This window comes from Leuresthes tenuis, unplaced genomic scaffold (assembly GCF_036924035.1).
Source record: "Leuresthes tenuis unplaced genomic scaffold, fLeuTen1.0.hap1 SCAF_12, whole genome shotgun sequence".
NCBI classification, from domain to species: Eukaryota; Metazoa; Chordata; class Actinopteri; order Atheriniformes; family Atherinopsidae; genus Leuresthes; species Leuresthes tenuis.
In genome coordinates this window covers 7,666,002-7,693,936 of record NW_027325366.1, presented here as the reverse complement: position 1 = coordinate 7,693,936, position 27,935 = coordinate 7,666,002, and the positions used below count along the sequence as shown (strand labels likewise).

The following is a 27,935-nucleotide window of genomic DNA, read 5'->3' as shown; positions in this document are numbered from 1 at the left end:
CAAAAAAATCGTGCCCGAGCAGTAAATCGAAATTTAGTATTAAGAGCTGCAGTCTGAAGGTAGTTCTAAACTCAGATTTGTGTCTCAATAGGATCACTTTTGGAAATGGTGTCATCTTAGGAACATCATGTCAGTAGAGTTTAGATGTCTTGACTTGAAAATAGATGAACTTCACACTCTCTTTCAACTTGACTTGGATGCACATGATGCACTATAATCCTAACAGAGGTTCTTATCTTTGTCCATTCCTCTAATTTATTATGGTCGTAACACTCTTTCTACCTGCCTTCACTTATTTTTGTGGCTCTCGTCCTGCACACTGCCTACAGTTGTCTCGTTTATGCCCTCCTTTTTTTATTTTTCATTGTGCTTGTTGATTCTCCTTCAAGCCTGATTGCTGAGAATACTGCTTATTTGAGAAAAGTGTCCCACATGTGGGCCCATTAAAAAAAAAAAATTCTGGATCTGGATTTACACTGATTCGATTTTTTTTCCACAGCAATGGATTTGCCATGCATTTGCTTTCTTTATACTTTAGTTATTGCCATCCTGGGGGTTTTCTGCAACAGCATTTGTAATATTTTCACTCTTTGGATGTGTTCTCTCTCTGGTGTCTTTTGAAACATCTTCAGTCACAAAAAGGGAAGTTTAACCTCTGTTCAATTGATTTATGAGAGTTGTTCAGCTTTGTCTAATACACCCACCTGCCCCTTTCCTTCTTGAAGAGACCTCCAGCTTTGTTCATGCTTCACTGGGCACATTGGCATTAACACTCCTATGGGCTTCAGGTTTTTAGTTAGAAGATATTTTTTCTCTGACTTAAACTACAGGCAGTTTATCTACATCTTTATTTCCATCTTTCTCTGTTTCTCCCAACTCCTATTTTAGCCAGGTGAAATAATTGAATGGTATGTGGTGTATGCACAGATGCTACACGAAATAGCCAAAGGTCAGATGTTTTCACTAACTTCCACACCTGCATACCATTTGTAATTTCTAGGCAGAGATTAGTGTTTGAAGACGATTCTCCTACCTGACCTGTAATTGCTCTCTTTTACTTCTCTGTTTTGACATCTGGCAATACCGTGTCATCTATCAGTATGGTTACCTACACAGTTGTGCTATGGTTTAGGGCTCTACTTGGCCATTTAATTGGATCACCGTCCTTGTCCCAGTGAACATACATAGGTGTGGAATTGAGTTATTATCAAGTATGTCAGTGATTTTATCAGATGAAGTTGTTAGAGCTGAGCAGCAGTCTGGAGATGGTTTACGCGACCATGAGTTGTTGTTTTTATGGGTTGAATTTTCTGTCACAGTTTCTGACACATTTAGCTGTCTGACAAAAGAAACAGAAAAATTTGTGAATGAAAAAGGTTTTATTGGGAATTTGGATCTTTTAAAATAAGCTTACACTTTACTATTTTTACAAAAACTTTAAGAGAGATGAAATCTTGAAGGAGGGATTTGTGCCCAATTGCATTATCTTGGTGTGTTAGTCCAGTTTTGAGAAGCTTGATTTCGTGTGATTTTGGTCACACATGGACTCACATGTCTCTTAAAGTCTTAATTTAATTTTCTAATGTCATGTAATGATGCCTAGTGTTATTACATACCATAATTTTCCAACCAGAAGGTATAGTTCTTGTCCCTTTAACCTTTGGTCAGGCCCCGTGTCATATCTGTCACAATATTTGTGTTATCTGTATATAAGACTCCTGATGGATACTGATTAAGGTACAAAATCTCGGCCTAAAAAACAAGGGTTTTCTTCCCATCGTTCTTGAACATATCAAGCTTTTTTTTCTGTTCTTTTGAATGATGTTCACTTGCCAATTGCTTATGTACCATTGGATTATAATATCACTTTTGTCTATGTATTTATTTATATTGTTCCAAACATTATTATTATTTTTTTATATATAATTTATTCATTCATGCCATCTACTATGTACAGTAAACATATACCCAATTGCTCATAGTAAGATGCAGGTTAAACAAAAAACAAGTGAAATCTTCTTAAGCATTTAAAATTCATTATTTGTTGATTTTGGAGATATTACCACAACCAATTATGCATCTTAGAATAACCTATATAACTATTGGACATCTTGAAACCAAACTGTTTACCAAAGGCAATCATCTTCGTTCGAGCTCAACTGAATATGCCACATCCTAGCAAGGAGTGGGTTAGTGCTTTTAGGAAGGGAGGAAGACACACTGCTGTAAAAGGGTAATGTGGATTTAAAAAAAAAAAAAAAGCAAAAGATCTAGTTCCTGTGATTGTTGGAAACAAAATTGTTTGTTGAAAATAGATTTATTGCGCATCTAAAAAAAGTTTGAAGTTTTCTCAGCACGTTTAGTATTGAAAGTCACGTTATATGAATATGGTTCACATCTATTGTTGGCAACAGTGTTATTACGAGCCAGAACATTCTCTTTATGCACTTGTACAGTTTGATTTTTTTTAGTATCTTTTTTCAGTATCTTTCAGAACAGAACTTAGTAGCCAAGTTAGACTTGTTTTTATACAACAACAAGTCTGGATAGTGTAGTTGTATGATTGCCATCTTTCACGTGGGAGACCTGGGTTCAAATCCCCTGCATAGAAGGTATTACCTCCAGTAGGGGTCCTTTGGCAAGACCTCCTTACCCTACCTGTCGCTTTGGTTAAAAGTGTCTGCTAAATGCATAAACATAAGTCACAAACACTAATTAAAGCCAAGGAACAAGACATTTTATTAACTTTGATGCCAGAGCTTAAGCGTCTTACATCACAATAAAGCACTCTGTAAAGATGAAGATTAAGAGCTCTGAGGTCTCTCCTTAAACACTGGTATTTATTTCTACTCCTTGCCAGCTATCTAGTCTGGATTGTTTGAGGAAGTTAAGCTCTTCTTGGCACGATTTGTCTAGCCTGTTGGTTAAGAGCCCTCCACTAAGGAGAGCTACAGAACTTGTCAGTGCCATAATAACCTCTAACTCTGGATGTGATCTGAGACCTCCTGTGGTTACACTTGCATTGAAGTGTGAGACCAGACAATGCTCATAGGAACTGGCGCTGACAGCATCCTGCTGTGCGGCCTGTGCCTTTATCTATGGCAGAGAAAGATTAGCAGTTTTTTAATTGTTTTAATTTATCCTATGTAAGTTTACTTGATTAACAGGTTACCAATGCTAAAAGTTGTGTATATATATATACATATATATATATATATGTATATTCAGTTTTCCTTGTATTTTTGGCAACAATCCAGAAACGTTTTTTCCTGGTTGGGAGGAATAGAAGATGCACCTCAGAAAATTATGAGATCTAATCATGCAAACAAAATCCTCATCTTACCTGGAAAACAATTAGTTCTTTTTGGTTTTAGTTTTATCCATCTTATCCAAGTACTTGTACCTCTACCAACTGCTGTTTTTCCTTGGTGCTTTTGATGAATTCTGGCTGTCTTTGTTTAAACCCCTTTTTATCGCTTTAAATCAACTTTTTTGGCATAGAAATGTTCTCTTTATCTGGAGCTTGTCGCTATATATTTTCAACATTTATCATTTATTTTCATTGGCTGCTATAGCACCATACTACAAGGAAAGAGTTCAGGTTCAGAGTTTTGTTTTCTTAAAATCGAAAGCTCATCTTAGTGATTTTCTCTGAAAACAAATGAAACAAAAGTTTAATGTCTTGCTTAATATGGATTTATTGTAAGACTTCAAAACACATACCTGAACCTAAGCCAAGAAATCACAATGTCATTGTGTAATAATCACAGTTTAAATCAAAATAAGGTACTGCTAATAAAAGAGAGAGCAGATAATAGTGAATAAAAAGTAATATGAATAAGCAAAGTGGGATGTATCAAATGAGTAAAGCAAAATGTGTTTCCTGGTGCACTTAGTAAGAGGAAGTTCCAGTTATTGTCTCCTACATTGTTGGTTCTATGAATCAAGATCTTTGTCTCCATCATTTTAGAATGTAGCTTCAAAAGTTTGCTGTGGAGCTGTAACACTTGCTTGTGGGTGCATCAGCTGATAAAGTCACCATATGAACCAATATGGAGTGTACTTCGGTTTTTGTCTATGTGGTTCATTAAGATCTTTTAAAAACCCTACAGCCATTCTACATGGTATCAACCTTAATAAACACACTCAGGTTGTGTTGTATCTAGGGGGGTGGTCCATTTAGCATAAGGGAATATAATCTGAACACACATATATGGAAATGAGGGGATAGGCTTTGGTAACTATGTTGCTACATAGGACACTTGCTTGCTAAGATGGAGTCCACGGACTGTTATCGTCCCTCTTGTCACCCATGGGGTTCTGCTTGCTGCAGACCTAATTCCATCCCACTTGACTCCCATTCTCAATTAGATCTGATTTGGTTGTTCTCTGCTGCCTTGCATGTGGCATAAAAGACACATTGAAATCCGATTTAAGTGGCTAGAACTTCCTGACTGGTGTGCATCTGTAGAAATCTCATTGCAATCACATTTTAAACAACCTTGAAATGGGCTTGGATACAATATGCTTCAAGGTGAACACAAGAAACTTGTGCTAAAGAAAAAATGGACCAGATTCACTGAATAATTCCCTATTATCCCTGACCAACATGTCATTGGGGTCATCACGTGGGAACCTCCTTTCATCAGTGTTTCATCTATTTGGGCCCACGACACCTCTAGGAGGCTAGACAGTGATCATTGGCGTCCCAGAGTCACTCCCTTAATGCCAGCCATCACTGCTCCTCACACCTCAACAACCTTCTTTTTTTCAACCACAAGCTACCCCAGCCTCTCACCAACTGCACACCAGTCATAGCAGGTTGGGGAACAATCCTGGTTTGGGTAGGGGGTAGAAATAGAAGAGGTAAAGATAAATAGGAATGGGATTCAAACCCTGGTTCTGAAATAAGATTCCAAGTGGGGTTTTTTTTGGGCAGTTCAGACTTAGTGAAATTAAATCTGGATACAATCTGCCAATGACCCCAATGTTCAGATTGGACCACTAAACCACAACAAGGGGCCAAAATTTGTAAAATGTGTTCATTAAAACCCAAATTAAACTAATGGAATGATGCTGCCCATCTGACAATTGAAAGTAGTTAAGAAATAGAAAAATTTTCTCTGTCAACCTGTGCTAACCAGAATCAGCTGAATTAGTACCCAATCCTGGCAGTTTAGACATGATGAATACTGTGTGTTACTCTTCTGCTGATGGTCTGTGAAATAGGAGATTTCTTTTTTCTTTACTTCCGGATGACTGAGTAATTTCCTCCCTGGGATCCACCTCATTGAGATGAAAAGCATGTTGAGAGCTGAATCACAAGGGAGGGGGGTTACTGGAATGCCTGGGGTGCCTTTTTTTCCCAAAATGAAAAGCAGGTGACTTTTCATTGTAAGAACATTTGGCTAGTGGGAACCGGAGATAAACAGAAAAGGAGGAAGGAAAAGAAAGAAAACTTAAGTAGAAGAAACTTTCCTCTGTCTGACATTATGCTGTAATTGTTACTCGCTGCACTTGTCCTGTAGAGGGCTGCTTACAATTAGGAGATTCTCAGACTTCCTACTTCAGCTGTTGAGTATCTCTTAACAGGCCATCAGGGATAAGTCTCTTAATAGGAGCCAGGTTTATTCTCTTTTATTTGCCGTCAGTTTCTCTTTAGGAGCTAATCAAAAGTTCACCGTAAAACTATGTGGATGAGTTACTTAAGAATATTTTACTTGATATTAAATCAGCAGTGAGCTGCTTAGTATCACTGACATTTTATGTTTACCAACAGCCTATAAGAATATTACCAATTTTTTGGGAGTTTGAGGAGAAAAAAAGTTGGTCTTGAGAGGACTTATAATGATAAACAAATGTTAAAAATGGTTTTATTGCTATAATTTTCACATGTTCCTTAACTTACAACATATCTGTTGGTAGGAACTTTTGTACAACTTTCTGATTGGATAGTGTGTAACAGAAGGCACTCATTAGTTTTGGGGCTGACTTTTATCGGGTGCTACCATGCAGTGCAGACAAGAACAAGGCTTAAGGATACCTTTACAAACAGGTAACTAACTGCCACTGTGAGTGAGATCAAGAGTTCCTTTGTGAAGCAGGGAGAAACTTAAAGAAGGACAACTCCACCAATCAGACCTTAATGGAAAAGTAGCCAGACAGAAGCCACTCCTCTATAAAAGTAAAATAAAAGCATGCTTGAAGTTTGCCAAAAGGTACCGGAATGGATTTCAGATCACAAGAAATAAAATTCTGATCTGATGAAGCAAAAGTGTAACTGTTTGGTCTAAATTTTCAGTGGCATCAATAGAGAATCCCCTCATTAATACATTCTCAACAGTCTTAATTGGTGATGTCTGTATGTGGGGATATTTTCCTTTGACACGGACATGAAGACAAGTCAGGACAGAAGGTAAGATAAATGCAGAAAAAATAACAATTCAGAGGGAAAACAATTTCCAGAGTGTTCAGGATCTGATAGTCAACAGAGGGTTTACAATATTCCAGAGAATGCTACCAAGAAACCACATAAGTGGCTTTAAGAAAACTCTTGGAGTCCTAGAGTGACCCATCCTGAGTGAGTGATGTATACCCAGCAGTGCATCGCTGAAAATGGCTGCACAGAAAATGAGACTAAGAATGTAGTGAGGAAATTCCCTGATAGGGACAGTAGATATTTTTCAAATTGCAAGAAAAGCACAAGTGGAATTAGTATTGGGAACGGCTGTAGCTTAGGAGGAAGAGCAGTCGGCTGCTAATTGGAAGGTCAATGGAGCGACTTCCGGCTTCGCCCGACCACATGTCGAAGCGTCCTTGGGCAAGACACTGAACCCCACGTACTATTTATCATAAATGATGAGCCAGTAAGACTTGACAACGAAAGAATAGGATCTTTCCTAAATGTTATGTGGGTCTTCTTTACACAATTTCCTCCGTTTATCAAATATCTGTTCTGAGAGTTTGTGCTGTTTTAACGACTATACTTGTAATCTCAAACCTTTTTACGTTTCTACCTTACTAATGTGAAGTTAGAATGAATAATTGCCATTATCCAGTGAACTAATTTACTGTGACTATCAACAATGACACAGTACCAGTAATGGCTGTCTTACATTTCCAATGGCATGGTTACTGTTGTCAGAAATAATTACTGGACTTACATTTACATAGCCTGGGTCAGTTACACTGTGATATTAATTATAAAGTCTCGGGTGGAGCAACCATTTCATGTCTATATATAATATTTCAGTTTTTAATGTGTGAAATCAATAAGGCATTGATGCAAGTTTATGCACATCATAGGCCTACTGTTTATCATATCTTCCACCTAGGTGTGTATGATTTGTAATAAAGTATGGATGGTTCAATAGAGCTGCTTCCCTATGAAGATCACGTATCATTAAAAAAGAATATATCAGTTAAAACACAGATCTCATTGGATTGCTTTTGAATCTAAGTGAAAACCACTCTTTGTCTTTATCAATCAACAATCAAAGGAAAACTGTTGGTGTTCTTTGTAGTCACATGACAACACGAAAGAAGGTGGATCAGGGAATGGAGGTAGAAGTTTTAGGAGAAGGTGAATGGACAGGAGCTAATGAGGAGGATGCCGGGGATTTACAACTGGTGTGGGGAAAATCTTGACTAGACAAGGGCAGGATGTAGAGGAAAGGGGTCAGACGGTGGGGAAGTGGAGACAGGTCAAAGGTCAGTTATCCTTTGATAGGTCCCGTCTGGCTGAGTAAGATGCGTGTGAAAAGGGAACATACCCTGTGGGAGGGACAAAGCTTAACCAGAGGATCTTGTGAAGTCTTTCAAAACACTTTTTTAGTAATTTGAAATTAGTTTTGGTTACACACTCACTGAGTCAATGAGTGTCACTTCTATTCACATATTCAAGCATAGTCGCAGATGGAGATATGCAGTGATCACCCCAGTGCATCTTATTAAAATGCCTATCCATGCATATGGTGTCCCATATGAGAGGCGGCGGCATGGTAACTGTCAGATTAACCCAGTTGACTGGAGATGTCCCGTTTAGTCTTCTGGAAGAACAATAGCGTCTGATTGCTGAGGGTGATCAAAAAACACTGCTGGGTGTTTATGTGTGTATATGCTTTTTGTGACTTACTCTAGAGTGCAGGAAATTGCTGCAAAATGAAAGGGGTAGAGCAACTACTGATGCTTGTTTTATTTGTCAATGTGTCTCCCAGTTCAAACTTATTTTACTTACTAACAGTTTGAAGAACTCTGATGTTATTGTCAGTGTGAATGAAAAAGCTTAATCAGCATTGATTTGGTGATTTGGGCACATCATAATAACAGAGTTTTGATGATAATTTTGTCTAATTCAAGTTGTTCTAAGATATAATCAACTAATATTTTGTTTTAACAATTGACTGTACATAGTTTTTACATTTTCTCAAACTACACCAAGCTGCAGGCCTTTCTCTTTCTTTCACACTGAAAAAAGAACTTGAATAACTAAATGAAGTGTTCCAAGTTTCTGAAAAGAGGTATTTGTTTGAAATCCAACAAAAAGGGAATTGCTGTGTATATCTCGTTATGCACCAGAGTAGGGCCTAAACCTTTCCTGTTTTACTCCTCTCAAAACATAAAAGTACATCAGAGGCTCTATTTGTACTTTTGAAAACCAGTGGACCAGGCAATAAAAAACAAAGAAATACAAAATACTTTTAGGTTGTTCTCAACAAATGTAGTTCTACTAATGCAATGACCTAAACATTAATGACAAGTCTTTCTCCACAAACAAAATCATTTCTGCCCTTTCACCATAAAGTGGTCACTGCTTTTCCTCATTCATTACATTTACAATCAACCTTACTCCTTTCTTACAGTGAAAAACTTAGAGACTGAAGACATGCTTGGTGGAAAGTGTCTGCAGATTTCTTTGTGCTATGCACATGGTGCATTCACTGACAAATAAATAAATACATTTAGTTAAATTGGAAAATTGGAAAAACATTGCCTTATAGTCACTTTACTAGTTGGAACCAATCAAGCTGAACATTTTGTTAACCAGCAGATTGATTAGTGCATCCCTTGGTGAAGACCCCTATCTTTTTCCCGAACACATTCAACTGCCATGAAGCTGAACTTGCATTTCATGAAATTGTCTCAAAGTCCAATGGGTGGGCTGCCAAATTAAAATCAATCAGAGAAACTCTTACAAATCCAAAGGGTTTAGTGGTTCTGGTGAGGTGTCATCACATCTGGAAAACTAGGCCAAAAGTAACTTTTGAACATTTGGTCATCATCAGTGGCATTGTTAAATTAATTTGAGATTAAATAGCATGCATACAACTTTCTCTCACAGTGTGTCTTTCTCACTAGTTAATTGATATAGGAATTATATACAAGTATACATATACAATTTTCTAAAAAAATACTACCAGTGTGCTCACAGTCCTCTTAGCTTGCCAACAGTTAAAAAAAAGGTTGATGGTACAATAAATAACCAGAATTGTTTATAATCGTCACAAAATATTTCAAAAGAAAGCATGGCATATCGACAAATGTTGTTCCAAAGATGAAAATATATATTTTGTCATTGTTTGTGTTTATGTGTCATTTCTTGACACATTCAGCCTCGTGGCTGCGTAATTAAATTGAGCGCAAAGGCCAAGTGTGTGCACACAGACAAGCATGGTTCCATGTATAAATGAGGTAATGCATGAAGTGCTGGAAGTGAATGCCAGTGTAATCAGAGGTGAAATCAGTGACCGTGTGTGTGTGTGTGTCGGTGTAAATACGGAGGTCTCTGCATGAGTCACAATTTTGAAGCAGTCGAGGGAATAGTTGTGAGTTCTAAAGTTAAGGAGAAAAACAGCCTCTTGGTTACGTTATTCAGCCGGAATGTCTGTCGCCAAGCAGAGTCTGGAAAGGTTTATCTGCATACTATAACATTACCTTACACAGGCTGAAGCTGCTCAGTGTGAACAGTTTGAATTTTAAATACTTTATTGATTACAATTCCAACAGAGCTTTGTGAATTATTTTTTTCTCAGTTTGGCCTGTCTAAACAGCTCATGTCTGTTAATTTTTCTGCAAAAATATACTATATGTTCATTTTGAGGATATCTGAAAGCTCTGACTTAAAATTGGACCGGATCAGGTTCCTCGCAGTTGGATTAAGACCCTGAGATAACTCTGTTGATAGTCGCACTGAACGTGCTTGTATATGGTGAATTGGACTTCTGCGCATGCTCGAGATTTTTTCCCCGGGTTGTGACCCGGAAGTCGAAGAATATTACTGTTGCTGTCGCAGTCGTTGGAAAGAAACAAACAACGCGATGGAGAATCACATTTCACAAACGAAATGTAGATGGACGTAGCTTCATCTTGCTCTTTGTTCGCCATCTTCCTCGAATGCCTGAGTTTGTTGTTGTTGTTGTTGGTGGTGAAGAGGTCTACCGGAAGTGGCTCTATTACCACTAGTTGAAATGGGTACAGCGCCACCTATCGTACCGGGGTATTACATGCTTTGTGCCAATGATTCGATTTATTCACCGCCATATATACTTCGATAATTTCCCTTGCCCAAATAAGGAGCATAGTCCAACTATAGCTATATTTGAATTATTCTCATCATGTAGACTCACTGAGTGTGATACTTGGATTACTATTTGTTCTTTTTTTTGTGCTTGCCTTTTTTCCTATCTTCCTTTGTTTTAGCTGGTTCAGTTGACATTTAGGCTCAGTGTTCCTATAAACCTAAAGAAGTGGACATGTTATCCCAGATTTGTGGCTTTACATAATGTTTTAATTTTTTTGATAGCAGTTTAACTTATGATTGGCTTGCATGTTAAAAGTTTTAGTATTAAATAATATATATTCACACTTTTGTTTTAAAGTATATATGAGATATTTGTCCAAGTTTTGTAAAAACTGTTTAATTGCTGATAAGAGTTACTAAAACATGGATATTTTTTCAGTCATCCAGTAAAAGAGGCAGACAGTTGGTAACTGGATGGGGAAGATGTCCTTTTCATCAAAGGTTCTGGACAGTCGATTGATATAATTTATGACTAATAACTGTATTTTTAGAGCACTTCATTGTAGAGACAGCACTTGTTGTCACATTAGAGTCTGCCGATTAGAACATCCTCCTGCTTTGTTTAGAGCCTTGGCATGAAATTAGTGATTTGGCTCTTTGCCTAATATCTCTTTTATCTCATCTAGAGTTTTTGGTCACTCTGAATAACTTTACCTATTGAACAGCTAAGCTGACATGTGGCATACTACTATACTACTATTCTTTATTTACATGCTACCACCTGGCCAGCTTATTCAAGACCAGTATGTACATTACCATACTGATGACACTCAGCTGCACATGCCGACAAAACCCACAGATCCCTTGCTAATCTCACAGCTTGTCTCTGACAATAAATCCCTGATAGCCCAAATTTTAGCCCCTGTTAGATTTAGTTTTGATTTTAAAATCTTACTGCTCACCTTCAAAGTGTAAAATAGCTTCTCCCCAAAACGCATCTCAGACTTAGTTTACTTTAGTTTACTCAAGACCATTGAGATCTGCAGACAATGCTAGCTATACTATATATATATATATCATATCTTGTAACAGATATTGAGTTTTTACCAGTGGTCCCAGTAGAGTGCCTGTGTTGGGTGGAAGAGGGGGGCAGAGTGAGCAGCAGCTGCCGCTGCAGCGGCACGAAAATCCGACCACCTCAGCGCGCGAGTGCTACAGAGAGTGTACAGAGAGGGCTGCTGTGCTTGATCCGTGAGGAATTTGACCAAATAATTTCACAGACATGTCATTAAGGTGCCTGTGACCTGTGTGAACTGGTGGAAAAGGGGTCTGATATAATTATCATACTTTTTATTACTGTGTTTTAGTTAATATCCTTTGAACTCTAAATCACTTGCTAGTGGTACACAACTAATACTTGTTATCATTATAATAGTAATTATTATTATAATTAAGTATAAAGACACAATTTATGTGACAAATTTACATAAAAATAACTGGGTCTAAAGATGACGGTTCGTGGTGGTTATTGACAGTTAGTTTGGCACCTTCCTTACATGTTACCATGAATTCTTGTCTAGTGACAAAAATAGGACCCACACCCAGTAATCGAATCAAATCCCACTGATGAAATATTACAGTATTAAATCAGTTCTGGATGGAGAGAAGATGCTTATTAGAAACCTTTCAGGCCTTTTCAGGAGTGGCACAAAGTTTAAAATTATGCTTGGATGTGGATGGGATTGTTGGGCATGGGTGTGTACGCGTGTGTGTGTAAGCATATCTGTACGTGCAATTTAAGAGAAGGCTTATCTCTGTGTGTATGTATTTGCACATTTTTATGCACAAGGGTGCCTGTTTTGCCCATGTGTACTAATGAGTGCTAAGCAGGAGATTATGCGTGCGTCTCTAAGGGAACGAGAGTCTGTTCCCAGGAGCTGCAGTGCCTGAGCTGGGGGGGGGGTGTTGTATGTGCACACCCTGACCCCAGTTTTCAGGGTCCTCATTGCCTGTCTGAAACCATTTCCTTTCTTTGTGGTTCTATTTAGGGCCCAAAGTGTGACGTAAATGTTAAGTCCAGAGACCATTTGCATGATCCTGTGTGTTGTTGAAACAGAAAATAATCAGTGTGTGCTGTATATTGCTCTATATTGACAAGGCTTTTTACGTTAAATGGCTGCACCATAGGTTTCTGGTGAGGTCAGGAGGACCAAAATGTACAGGCCAACAAAGGACATCTTTTGTTTGCTTTGCTTTGTGAGGAAAGATCTCTTGCCATGCTAGTGATACTGGGAATTAAACTCTTAAAATAAAAGGAACTTAACCCTCAGTATTCTCATGCACATCATTTTCCTCATGCTTCATTTTACCCAGTCAATTCAGAGAAGTTAAAGAATGAAACAAGTGCACACAAGAAAAAAAGCATACCAGTGGATGTCTGAGTCCCCCCACCCCACCTTCGCATGGCTGTGTGACTGGTTAAGTCTTGGTGTGTGAATGGGCAGAGGCTTGGAGAATGGGAGAAGGCCCAGGACTTGTCAAGGAGGTTTCTAAATAGACTCTTAGATTGAGACGTTGTGCCTGTTTAACATAGTGATAAAGAGGTCTGTGTGTGAGAGAAACATGGAGACTGAAAAATAGGTTTATATTACAGTGCAGCTTGCAGGTAAACAAGTGTTTGGATATGTACCAAGAACTAGGTATTAGAAAAACTAGTCTGTATGTGAATTAGAATAATATTCACAACTGTTTTAATATCAGGGTTTTGTTTACTTAAGTAAAACACAGCTCAGCAGTGACGTAGCATGAAGGAAAGTTTCAAAACACAGGTGTTTTGATACTGAGAAGATAGAAAATATGAATGTACAAGGGTAATTCAGACTCAGGGTTATAATTATAACAAGCTAATATCAAGCTAATAATTATAACTTATAATTATTAGTTTGATATGCATCTTACAGACTAGGAAAATACAATGATCAGGATAGATATTGTCCATCTGAGAGAAATTAGCGGCAAATAACTGACTGTGTCCTGGTGAGTTAGGGATGTTAACTAACCGTTGCTAACGGCGTGTTCAAAGTATTGTAAATATTTCTGCACTTTTGTCTCATAAAACACTAAATATTTTGTTTATAATTTGTAAATAAGACATCCTCAAAGTTGAATTTTAAATTCAGAAGAGAGATTATCTGACCAGGGAAAACTGCACAAGGAACAGAAATGCTTATTAATGTGACAATGTGGACTGATTAAAATTTTGCACCCCATATTGCAGAGATAGGCTGCGTGGTGATGTGGTTTTTAGTGGTTATGTGTTTCTGCATCTTGGAACAGATAACACAAGCACAACCAACGATTTGTGCTGTAATGTCTATATTTATAATTGTAATATGTAATGAAGGTTACATTTTATTCTTTAATACTGTATGTGAATCAGGGCAGCCTACGCATTTCCTAATTTGAGAACTATCAATTTTCAGTCTTATTTTATCTTTTAAGAGTATACTCTTACACCATTATACACAGTTATGTTACCACCTTCGCATTGAACTCGAAGAGTTGGTAGTTGTGCTGATGCCACGTGGCTCCGAAAAACAAAAACTGAACTGTCACCTGGAGCTTGATAAACAACAGCATGTTTGTGATTCTATTTCCCTAAATGAGTTCATCATGTGAGAAGCTGCTATTTCAAACATGAAGTGTTGAATCAAGCTGTATTATTTACTCCTCATTGTTATGGCTTCTAAAAAGATTTACCTTTACTGTCTGATGCTAAGTCTTCAGCCTCATTTGGTTTGAGGTTAGGTGCTACTTAGCAGAAGTTGACATGCTGACTTTCTCATTTTAGATCGTAAACATTGTTAGTATCTCATAAAGATGTTTAAATGTTAAACTGCTTTTCCTTAGAACATCTTCACAAAGCAGCTGGTAATTCTGCTTCTGAAACTTCAGGCCCTTCTCTAAGGCATTCTGTAAACTTTCAGCAGTCATCAAGACCAGATAATGGTGCTGTCGTAACTATGTCGTTAGGTGGGGTTCATTAACTGTTGGTACATGTAGAGTTGTACTCTCTATGATCACAAGCAAATTTTCCTTTTACTTTAAATGTGCTTCCCTTAGAACGTAAACATACAAAGCTGTTTTCTGCGCCTAGAAATCATGACAAGGGTTTTCCTTCTGGTAACTAAGTTTGTTCTGCTAATAACAGAGGAAACAGAAAGAATGAGCGCTTAATGCGAGCACAGTCTTCTAGATACTCAGTCTGGTTTATGATTTAATTGTTAGTTCTATGCTATGATTTCATATTGAAAGCTGTTTTTCCAACACATTGGGTTGTGGAGATGGAGAAAAGGGGATTCATTAGTGGATATAAGGTTTCTGTGGTCTCTACTTTGGAGACTCTTTCACAGAGGGAACTGCTCAATCTTCCTTACCATGTCGGATAATTCTGTTGGTCCTCCCATATGAAAATTCCTCTGTGAAGCCCCACAATATGCCATCCATATGGCTACTTTTAGCCCTGTCCAGCATGTACATACACTTAATGGAAGCCTCATGGCTGCACACCATGCCAAACAGCACTTCCTGCCTCAAAAACATATTTACTTTCTTTCTTTAATCTTTGTACAGAACATATACACATTTGGGGCATTATGGTACTTTTAGGAACTTCTGAGACAGGGGACACATAAACAGAAACATAACAATTTTATTTTGTTGTATTTGGTAATTATCTGTCTGTCCTTTTGCTTATTTTATTTAACATCCATTTAATTTGTTTACAACTCTGTGGATCTTTTGCAAAGTGCAGAGTCTGTGACAACATGACATGGTTTTGTTAATTGCAGGTTGTATTGAATACCATTAGAGTTACTAGGCAAACGCCAACCCTACCCTTTTACAGTTTTATCACTATAATCTAAACATTTGTTAAACTTGTCTGGATTAAAGGGGGATTCACTGGACCAATTTTCCTAGTGAGATGACCATCAAAGCAAAAATTTGGACCAGCTGAGCAAATACAGCACAAAGACTATGCAACGTATCCTGATTGTTGGACCTTTATGTTGGTGTTGTGAAAACATCATGCAGGTTTCTTGTAAAGACACTGTAGGAAACTGTCAATCTGCCAAAACCCGATTTCAGTGTTTTCTCTCCAGCACTGCTTAAAGGCAAGTCACAAAGCAGACAGGAAACTCACTAAGAGGTGGTACTGGTACACAGCAGAGGACAAATAGCTGGCTACAGACAGACACACAGAGATCTTGGGGAGCACCAAACTTGGTCTCACAAATACGCTTCATGAAACACCTGCAAGTACGGGAAGACTTACAGTTCTGATCCTCTGCTTCTAGTTTTGTTCTGTCTGTCTTTTCAGAGACTATAAAATGATAAGTCCAGTCTCACCTAAAACATATAATGGGTATGTTTCCACACATATCCAAAACATAGTAGTTTCAGTGCTAGTTTTGAAAGTGAGAGGGCAACATATCCATATCTTGTTTTTTGTTGTAGGGCAGTGTTCATGTAACATGTCAGGAAAACCGAACCATGAATAGTTTAGTGTGTAAAACTGGAGTACCACAATATGCTGGGATTATTGATAATCGATATTGAAATTATTGAATAACAATATTGTGTTGATGATACATATGGTAATAATATGATTGTATCTCAGCTAATAAAATCAGAACAGTTTTAACTTCATATTGGTCTTAGTACAATTTTACAAAAGGAAAGCGGAAAATGTTTTGGGTGGGTCTCGAACTCAGAGTCTCTAGCATGGGATTACAAACTGGGACTAAGGCCTCTGCCCCGCCTGTACTTCTTTATAAGTGAAGTTAAATTTGGACGTCATGGCGGACTTGTTGACCTTGAAGTCAAAGGTGTGCATCATCATGTAACAAAACACTGGGACATCAATGTTCCCACACATCACTATACATAAGCTGTGTCACTGGGTTAGGGTATTTAGATTTATAAGTATTTCTTAGTATTTTTTTAAATTTTTTTTAAAATATATTTTTTCTAAGAAAACATTCTGAAAGTATTAATAATGTACCTATAAGGCTCTCTGACTGATTGCTTCTGAGATCAGTGTGAGCATAAATATTTGTAATGTCCTGCATTTACAGCGATAATTGTGTTCTTTCTTTTGTATCAAGCCTTTTCTTCAAGATAAAATGGCCTGAATTAACAGATTGTATTTATTTAAATCCATGACAGTTTAACACTGAAATTCTTCCTCTTTTGTTTCTTGTTGCTTTTTGTAGCCAGAGGAGGTGGATGCTCTTCATTCCCATACTTTCCGGGTGAAGACTTTCAAAAAGACCAAACACTGCAGTGTTTGTAAGCAGACCATCATCGAGGATGGACTCATCTGCCGAGGTAAGTGAGATCAGGACTCACTTGAGCAACTGTTCTTGTAGTGATCCCAGACTGGCCATGATTTTTATTCAGTCACAGAGTAATCTTGTTTTTACTGACCTCTGGTGGTTTAACCTCTGTCTCTGCTGCAGTTATGGTCAGACATAACCAACTGGCTGCAGACTCTGCTCACGACCATTGACATAGACATGAAACATGCTTGAAACTGAAGGTGTTCACTACAACAACATTTTTTTTAACAACCACGGAGAAGATGGCTTCACTAAATCACCGCCCAGAAACATGCATGTCAGGTCAATTTGTGACTCTAGACTGTCCTGAGCGTGGATGGTCGTTTGGGTCGTTTGTCTCTGTGTGGCCCCAGGGTGTACCCAGCTTCTCGCCTAATGACCGCTGAGATAGGCTCCAGCCCCCCTGCGACCCTAAATTGGATTAAGTGGGTATATAAAATGGATTGATGGAATTTGATTAATTATTGATCACTTTGAAAAATTAAATGGGTTAGTCAAGTCGACTGGTAATCTTTACTCTTTGATCATTTACATTTTCGTAGCCCATAGCTGAGAGGGTCAGAGAAGTTTCACAATACCTCTGGGACAATGAAGGCAATATCATTTACAACATCCATTAGTGGTCTAAATGAGAGTTCATCCAAGGCTACCTGGGGTCAGCTTTGTGTCAGTGGTTAGTCAGTTAAGTGACGGTGGAGGGCAAAAGAAGCTCCAGGGAGGCTAAAGGTTAACAGCTTCTCAATTTCCTTAATGGTGTTTATTGAAGAGGCTTTGTGATTGGCTGAGGGATTTGCATACTTTAATAAATGCAATTGTCGCTGGTTGAATCAAGAAGAAATGTTCAAATTGAAAACATATCTTTGAGAATGTCTCTGTTTGTTTAATCAAATGTCCTGTCTGATTATGCAAAGAAAACCTCGCATGGTCTCAGTGTCAAGCAGTATTTTGTGTCTCCATTGTTCTTACAAGCCTGTGCAGATGGCACTTTGATGGAATATCAGTATATTGTAAAACATTAAACAATTGCAGGACAGTAAGAAATTCACAAATAGATTTTTACATGGTCACCATTTTCTGAACAGTTTTGATACAGTAAACCTTTTTCCATCTGATGTTCCAGATGGGGTTTAACAAAATGAAAGAATATGTGACCGAGGCCATCTCAGCACATGACGTTGTAGTGGAAATGTCTGTTTTCAGACAGATAAGCTCGAGTGAAACCTTGTGGAAATAGCTGAATGTGTGCTTTGGCTAACAGGGGAAATAACTAACTTGGAGCTTTCCAAACCTGACACAGGGCGGGCACATTGCTCAGGAAAGCACCAACATTCAGCCGTGCATATGTTTTCAGCCTCAAAAAGGCTGTTTAAACTGATTTTTTTAGCCTGTGCTAATGTCAGAGAAGAATGTCAGAGAAGACAATGATAAAGCCCACATATATAAAACTAAAGTATGGTTTATACTGTATATTGCATACAATAAATTGTGCAAATTATGTTTTAATCTGATGTAGAGGAACCTTCACCTGCTCGGGTAATAGCTCTTGCCCACTTTGCGTGTTGAAAGATGTTGCAGGCAAAGATTATGCTGTCACAATATAGTATGCATTTCTTGGAAAAGGCTTAGGAAATACTGTATGTGCACCTAATCACATGCAATTACTCAATGCTCAAATTTTTGTTCCTCACCTTTCTGAAAAAAACATTAATTCAGTCATTTTTCAAACCCTGCTGTTTGTGTTGCTGTGTACCTGAGTTGGTGTTGTGCATAGTGCTTCATTTCGGGGCTAATGAATGTCGCCTGTTCTAAAAATACTTGCTGTCCAACACTTACCAGACGTGACCATTTATTCAGATCTTGTCATTCTTTTTTGGCCCTTCCTGTCAGTTTGTCCTGGTTAAATGATCTTTGGTTGTGTGTGCAGCCAGTCAGTTAAATGTTCTCATAAACTGTCACAGGAAGGCACCTGGGACCATCGTCTGTAAGGAGTGATTTATAGGGGAAGTAAACTATCATGACAAGACTGCTCTGAGCTGAATGTTGATTTAATTTACCTCGGTGTAATTCTCCTTCCCCAGTTGTATCTGGGTTTGTTATTTGTGTGGCCAAATGCAGTGTGTGTGTGTATCTGTTTGTGTGTATAGTTAAGACAGATTTATGAGGACACAAAATGAGCAGGACACTCCTGAATAAAGCAGATGTTTACCACTGCCTTGTCTTATCTTTCTCTGATTTAGGATTAATTTAGTCAAAACTAGACTCATCTAGAAAAATAGTGCCAGGGTCAAAAGATAGAGAGAAAAACTGATGGCACTTTGGCTATTTTTTATTGAACACAATTTCAGAAAAGGAAATACTTAAAGGGGCATTTAGCTGATTTTCTTTGGACATTTGACTGGATTGGGAAGCAGTTGTTTAATTTCTTTTGCAGCTGTGGAGAACTCTTGTTTTGTTTTCTGTATAGATGTAGTGGGCCTATGTTACACGGCAGAGGTGAGGATGTTAAAGGGGAGGTTTTAACAGGCATGAGGGCATTTTTGGAAGTTGACATTCACTGCAAAACATGGTGACCGACATCATAGTTCACTGACATTTGGCTGGCACTCCCATATTGTGTAGCCACAAATGAAAACAATGTGACAAAACACCGTTGGTTCCCTCATACTCACATGTACTATGTATTAATACTCTGCTAAAGTCCTTATTTTATAACTGCAGCATCAACTGAGAAAAAGATCATGTCTGTGCTGGGATTTCAGCAATATCTACATGTATGACGATCACCCAGTGAAAAAGTGTATCTTTAATGTCTTGCTTATGTGCAACTCAAAGATGCTGCTGCTTCTCTCTGCTAATGAACGAGCAGCATGGAAGCAGAGAGAGAACTTTTCCTGCAGTGGGAGAGAGATCTTGTTCTTGTGGGGTATTACTGGGGAATTTTGTCCTAAAAGTCACTTGCTTTGTTGCTAGCTGCTGCCCTAAAAAGATATCTGAGAGTGTTTAAAAACTAGTTTAATCTCGCAAACAAATTAAATTATGGTCCGTTGCGACTTGTGATCGGACCATCCTTCTCTGACCACTTGGGGGTGGATAACAAACCCCACCCATAACCACAATGCTCATTTTGTAGCTGAGAAGCTACCTTCAACCTTAATCTTCAACCATGCAGCTCATCCAATACTACAAAACATTTAAAGAAGCAATTGACAAAACTTTCATTAATATCTACTTTCTGTAGTATAGCAAAGTTTACATGCTTCCAGTGTTTGTTTTTGTCATTTTAATTATGAAATACATTTTGGCCAGCTTAATAATTTCCTACTATTTCAGCTTGTTATATCTCAATAGACTATACTAAATGGATGGTAAAACCATAACCTTTGCTTACTGGGAACTTTATTGAACAGTACAAAAGATTTCAACTCCCCTCTCTGTACTCTGCATATAAACTCTCAGGTTCCCTCCCTTGAGAGCTTACCTCAGAGCTGTCGATTATAAAATGTTCATCAGAATTCCATTGTTACGCCTACCAAGTCAAAAAAATTTACTACAAAGAGAAAATTGAACAAATAATTTTGTTTAACCTTCAATTGGAAGTTAGATGTAACACTGTTTTGTCTTTAGTGTTTTTGGTAGATGTTAAGGACCTTTGAATACAAATATATTGTGTGGTGGCATGTTTAAAATTAACTTTTTTTTAAAGCTTAACAGCTGTGATAAAACTATTCTATATATGAATGGAACCACAATTTTGTTGCAACCTTACTTAGCTTTATTGAGTGAGAAACCCATATAAGTTGATAAAGTATTGCTTTAACTCGAATGGCCAACTTTTGTGATGTACAGTTCTCTTGAAGTTTAAAATCTGTTCTCATTAACTTCACAGAGAATTAAAACCAAACATATGTGACTTTCCTATAGTTAATATTAGATGATTACGCTTGAGCAGCAAAACCACCACATACAATTAAACCACCTGACAATATGTTTGTATTTAGGGAGGGGTTTAATCTGTTAAAAAATCTGTCAACACTAATAACAAAATAAAGTCAGATTACAAAGGAAATACTCATACACGGTGTTGGCTTCTTGTTGGTCAAACTTCTTTTGCCTCTTCCTGTTTGACTTTTGCAGAAGAAATATCTTAGATGTTGGATCAGTTTCTCACCTACCAAGATGGCCGACTTGGATGAGAGCGGGGTTGGATGGTCCAAGTGTCAACAAAAGTGAAGCAGCTCTCTGAAGAGTTGTTTTTTAATCTGTGTCACATGGACTGTGCTGAATGACACACCCAGCAAACGAGCAGCAGGTTTCAAATCCATTAATTCCAACAGAAGATGTGAACCTTAGAACAGACTGATTATTTTGCCCTGCAGTTTCTGAGGAAAATCTTTGAACCCGTTTTACACAAGCCACTTGTCCTCTGAACTTTTTAACATTACATCAGACTACAGACTACCGTACACCATTAGCCCACTTACCTCTAGAGAGAAAGTCATACAATACACATTTGATTTTACCGATATTGATCCACACAACAAGTCAGCCATGCACATTTAGGAGACCAAATGTCTACATCATTCATTACCATTTGCACAGCTGGAGCTTTGGCTCTACAGAGACTTGATGGTAAATCTCTGCGTCACTGGTTGAACTTTGTTAAACTGTATTAATAAAGTGCTGCTACCACTTCAAGGGAAGAGTATCCTTCACTTAGTCACTCTCTTGCTGAGAGTTTGAAGTGAGAAGTCAGTTAGAGTGAGAAGTCAGATAACAGTCTATGAAATAAGCTAACGAGCGGTTAGCATTTGGATCAGTTAGTGCAGCGTATTGACTGAGGGTAGGCAAATAAGGTTGTCTGGCTTTTCTCTGACTTTCTTTTTTATATTCTGTATTAAATTAAACTAGGTTAAAGACTTTGTCACTATGAATGTTTTGTGACTCAAATGTGACTCTCAGGTCACATTTGTTTAATTTGTGCCTACCTCTATGCTCTCTTCTCCATCCTCCTGCCCAAGACCTGGCGATTGAGCTAAGCAAGACATTTTGATGGATGCATTGAATTGGGAAATGAGATGGTCCTGTCACATGGTCCTTTAATGACAGCAGCACTTGGACTTCCTGTCTCTTCCATAGTTGCTTACAATGCTGTATGAAGTAATGATATTATATTTTTTTATAAGAATAGTTTTGATTGAAACTTGTTTCATTAACTAAAGAGTGAAAAAAGTTTGCATGCTTATGTGAACAATGACCTCATTTAGCCTTTGCTTATAGTTCTGAGAAGCGTTCACAAGGAAAACATCACCCATCACAATGGTGTTCATTTGTCCTGAAATCTTCATAGACTGGCTAGAGGTGCACTCCAACAGCAGGTGTTTGGGTGACTGAGGGAGAGTGAAGTTTATCACAGCTCTGTTCTTGACTGCTTAGCTCATGCAGCTGGTATGCAGTAAATCCCAATGAGGGTAAAAACATACAGACGGAACTGGCTGCGTAGTGAGATTTAATATCGTGCACTGATGCTAAGACATTCTTAGAGCGTGAAAACATTTGTTATAGCAGCATGTATAAATAGTTTGATTAGATGAGAGCCAAGTTTATATCACACATGCATGCACACAACCATAAAAGTCAACATGGAATACAAGTAGATGACCGATGGATTTCTGTGGATAACGGATAGTTACAAGTTCTCAGTCCAATAAGCTTATCTTAATATTCTAAACTGACTATATCATGACTTTCCATGTGCAGTGATTGAGGAAAACTGACTCCTTGCGTACAGAATAGAGTTTGTTCTTCTGAACTTAATCTACTCACAACTCTGTTCCACTGATTGGTATACTCATCAGTGTGAAATGTGTGTTCTCACAAATCTACTCAGACACTTACCATCCACTCAAATGTCAAGTAAGTTAAGATATATACAGTATTTTAGTTGGCAACAAGGAACACTGTCCCTCGAAATTAAACTCCAGAGAAGTGAATGTTGCAACGGGGCCATCTGCTGGAGGATTTGAAACACGTCAGCTGTACTTCATATTATTCAGTTGACAACTGTTTGGCTCAATGTGGGTTTGAGCTCCACTTTCAACCTTTGAGGAATTATATGAATTTTGATGGAGATGTGGAACATGGACAAAGCCAATTTCAATTTGGTGCAAATCCAGATAAAATTTTGTAAAGGAATTACCCTTATTTATTACGCAAGGAATTATGCTAGAAATATTACACACTTTTTTTCAAGTTGACAGAATTTCCTGAGGTCTTATGGAAATGTTCATACTTTGGGCAAATACAACAATTTTATAGTATAAGTGCTCAAGTACTGACTTTTCTATGACACCACTGTACACAGCAGTTGGTTTTAGGGTGTGGAGAGAGCAACTTGACACCACTCCAACCCCTCTTCCTCAGTGTGTGCCTCTTTCGAAATCAGTTGTACAGTTTTGGGCATAACTTTTTAAGTTTCAACATACATTTGGACTCAAAATAACTCAATAATCCTTGAGGGATGGTACTGTCATATGAGTGAGCATATAATACCTGACCTGAGAACTCACACTAGTACACAAGCATACAAAGCTCAGACTACCACACACCAAACTAAAAAAAAAATACTTGAATGGCAGTTCTCTAATGTGCTCTAATACAAACTTCCATTGTCTACAGTTTAGTCACAAACAGTTGATACTGATTCTTCTTTAAGACACAGTCTTGTTGCAAGCCATGAATTGAACTAGTCAAGGTTGTTTAAACACCACACCACCAAAGGAAACAACTTGCCTGCAGTTAATAAACCAGACAGATATCACGTAATTACTGTGCAGCATATCAGCTCCATAAATCCAGGGCTTCATCCATCCATCCATCCATTTTCTATACCCGCTTAATCCGTCGGTCGGGTCGCGGGGGGGCTGGAGCCTATTCCAGCAGTCATCAGGCGAGAGGCAGGGTACACCCTGGACAGGCTGCCAGTCCATCACAGGGCTACACAGAGACAAACGAGACAAACAACCACACACACTCCTAAGGACAATTTAAGAGTCACCAATTTACCTAACATGCATGTTTTGGACGGTGGGAGGAAGCCGGAGTACCCAGAGAGAACCCATGCATACACGGGGAGAACATGCAGACTCCACACAGAAAGGCCCCAGCTGGGAGTTGAACCTGGAACCCTCACGCTGTGAGGTGATGGTGCTAACCACCACACGACCGTGCAGCTCCAGGACTTCACATCAGTCCATTTTTATGTGTGTTAAGTTTTTAACTTTTTTGAAAAAAGTTTACCAATGTTTCTTTAAAGTTATGACTCAGCGCATTGACCTTTTTTTGATAACCCTTTTGTTAGTTCATATGTATTCACATACAAACTTTCTGCAATATATCCTTCCATATACATTATTTTAGAGAAGTCAAACATACAGTATTTCTCATATTTTGTGCACCTAAAACATTTGCAATGTGTTTATGGTCTGTCCTTCATGCAAGATGAATTTGAAGGCTTTTATACCCTTCAGCTCCAGACTTTAACATCCAATCTATGAAAGAAATTCAAATTTAAGAATGCAACATTTTCAGCTGAAGTGAAGTGGGATGTCTGCCTCTGTGATTACTTAAATAAATGGCTGCTTTGCTAATTGCTTCATTTCTTGAATATATATATAATTTTAAAACCTATTTTGTAGTCTATCCTTTGTGATACAACTTTTTGTTTTGACATTTTTTCTGATATTAGTCAGTCATTAAATAAACATACACACAATAACTCACACGTAATATGACATTCTAACAGATGATAACCATACATCGAAAAAAAGTAAAGAAATTGTAACTTCAAGTGTCTCTTCTAAGTGAGCTGATAGAGAGGGGGTAAAAAAGTAAGTGAACTTCGGCTTTGTGTGTAAGCAGCGATTGGCCAGAGGCTGGAATTGCTCCTGAGCCTGCTGCAGCGAGGACTGAGCCTGCACACAGCCACATGCTGCAGGAGCCCCTGATTTATTAACTCTACTGATTTTAAGAAAAATATCTTTTTGAGCCTTTTTATCGTATCACATGATTTTACTGCACAGACTTTGAGGTTGACGTTTTATGGTGCAGATATTTACCATGCACATTTTACTTATTCTTTTTTGTTTTAGTGTTACAGGGTCACATTAATTGTAATTTGAGTCATCAGACAAGATTGAAAATGTTAAGTGACAGTAGCAGACTCAAGATTACTCTCAACCACCAGGTGTCAGCAGAGTTGTTTGCTTCTAAAAGAATAGCTCTGTCCATTAGTACAAACAGCTGCTGCTGTCGTTCACAGTAAATTTCCCACAAATCTCAACCCGAAACTGGTGAAGATTGTTCAATCCACATTTGTCAGTTTGTATTGTTGTATTTATGTGTTAATTTTCTGCGTATGTGGATGTGTGTGTGTGTTTTTAGCCCCACTCTGTATCAGGGGAAGCAGCTGCTTCAACAAAACAAGGTCAGACAAATACCCACAGTGACACATGCACACAAAATCAGACAGAAAAGTAAACAAACAGCAATGCTACTTTGTCCGTAAGAAGCAAACAGATGACGCATGTCTGAGTGGATGAAATGATTCCATGAAAATTGTTTCTGGGGATATCCCATGTTAGGAAAAGTTTCAACAGCTGGATGAAGGTGGGGCTTTACCCACAGAAACCCAACCCAGGCAGGGATTTAAGCTGTTGAATATGCGTGGGCCTAGCGATGACACCCGTTTATGACTCAAATGATGGATAGGAATGAATGAGTGTTGATAATTGCCAATGTTGATACCAATGTACACTGTAAACTGTAGCAAGTGCAGAGAAAAACAGACAAATGCGTGAAATAATATCCTTTAAAAATGTTTTGTATCTCTATTGTCAAACAAGTACAGAACATTATGTGAACACAGCATAGATTAAGCGTTTAGACCAGCAGAGCAGTTGTTTAGTCACTTTTTATCCTATAATTGTTTCGTCCAGTTGCTGCATTAGCTCATACTGTAAGTTACTCCACAGTAACAGTATCTGGCTGTCCTCAGATAGATCTTATATTAATATGTCCAGCAATATGTCCATCTTTTCTAATGCCAGTCAAACAAGTGTCATTTGAATCAGAAAGAGATTTCTTTAAACATTTACAATCATAATGAAAATCATAATATAAGTATAGTATCAAAACAGAGTTTGTGCAATTCTGGTGAGCTTGAAAGTAAATATTAAGTATGACCATCTATACTCATCCATCCATCCATCCATCCATCCATCCATCCATCCATCCATCCATCCATCCATCCATCCATCCATCCATCCATCCATCCATCCATCCATCCATCCATTTTCTTCTGCTTATCTGAAGTTAGGTTGTGCAACAAAAACACAGGCAGAAGGACGGGACTGAAAATGAGAGAAAAATCCAATGTCCAAAGAAAAACATTAAGACTGGTTGTTGAACTATTGTTGTAGATCACTTTGAAAGATTACAAGAATGTCTGGCTCCTTGGAAGCATAATATAAAAAATGAGGAGTGGCTTAAGACTTCTGCTCAATTGTATTTATGTAAGAACAATCAAAGAATCATTAGCTCATAGAGTCGGTGCGTGTCTGTTCCACGAGTGACTGACTATGTGTGTTTGTACACTGTATGTGCACATGTTCTTTCTCACATGCTCAGCCTTGTGCAGAAGGTGAAAAGACGAAAAAGGAAATAGAGATGGAGAGAGCGAGAGTGTGGAGGGGGAGGAAGAGGAAATCAGCCAACCCCTCCCCTCTGATTGTATGCAGCGTTCTTAGGGGTCCAGCCCAGCCCTGTGGGAGTATGTGCTTATTCCAAGGGACCAGGAGAAGGAAATCACTCAGCCTCTGTCACACACATGCACAACATACCACAGACTCATAGTCAGATAGCAGCAAGTGTTCCACACTCCTCATCATCTTTTGACCAACTCCCTCCTTGCTGTGCTCTCATTTTCTTAATGATTAGGGAAAGCAGCTGCTCTTCTCCCCACACACACTTTTATTATTTAGCTTTTCCACAGATGTCTTTTCTCTAACATCTTCTCTTTTCTCATCTGGCATATCCTCTCTCCTCATGTTCCATCCCTCCTCATCACTGTGCTGTTTTCCGTTCTTCCTTACCCCACCCTCCATCAGGAACAGTTCGGCTCTGTTTATTCTCCAAGGCTCCAACTTCCTAACAAGGTAAAGCCTAACCCGAGCTCGGGGTTCTGCGCTTTCACACCCAATATGGAAGTTCAGCTTCTTCCCATGTGGCCCCGGAGTGTTGTCTATCAGCGATTCCTGTACTCTGGACAATCATCCTGATGGAGAGACACATGACATGCATGTTTGTCAAGCAAACGGACAAGTATGCTTGAATTTCACTCACAAGAGCATTCCATGTGACTAAGTCACAGCTAGTATATCATAAGTACTGTATGTTCGCCCACTTGCAATGGGAGGGTAGAACATCACAGTTTCTCATGTTCTGCCTTAAAAGTTGAGAATGATTCCTAAGATTCACATGAGGGAGAAATGTGATAGGATACACAAGCATATTGTTTGTGGAAGTCTTTTTGGCACCTGGGATGTGAAATGGGGACATTGTTAGAAACTGGAAATGAAGTGAATACGCTGTCAATATGTTATGTTAATCTGACAAGGAACATTAAAAAAAGAACTGCAGGATGTAGGAAAACAATGAACAGATGATCCAGCTGTGCCACACATTACATATGTGGTTATAACTGACAGCTCCAAGGCGAGGCCTCTCCCCTTCTGCTTCAATCCAAGGTAACAAGCTGATTGTCTCTAAATTGAGAAATGACAAAAGGGGCAACATCACAGATTCTCGTGTTCCACCTTAAAAGTTGAGAATGATTCCTAAAATGAAAAGAAAAGGGTCAACTGCAGAGGAAGACTGCGCAATGAAATCAAAAGCTCCAACCAGCCCAACTGTTTTGCCAAGTGTCATTCTGAAAAATCAATATCAAGCTTTTGAGCTCA

General features: G+C 38.3%; 1 protein-coding gene across 6 annotated transcripts in view; it reads left to right on the top strand.

Moving 5' to 3' along the window:
- tns1b (tensin 1b) overlaps positions 1 to 27,935 on the top strand; it is a 186,150-nt gene that overhangs the window by 39,256 nt on the left and 118,959 nt on the right. For all 6 annotated transcript variants that reach the window (XM_072397924.1, XM_072397920.1, XM_072397917.1 and 3 more), the window contains exon 2: positions 16,795 to 16,909. In XM_072397924.1, coding sequence (XP_072254025.1) covers positions 16,795 to 16,909 — 115 coding nt within the window. The remainder of the gene's footprint in view (positions 1 to 16,794; positions 16,910 to 27,935) is intronic.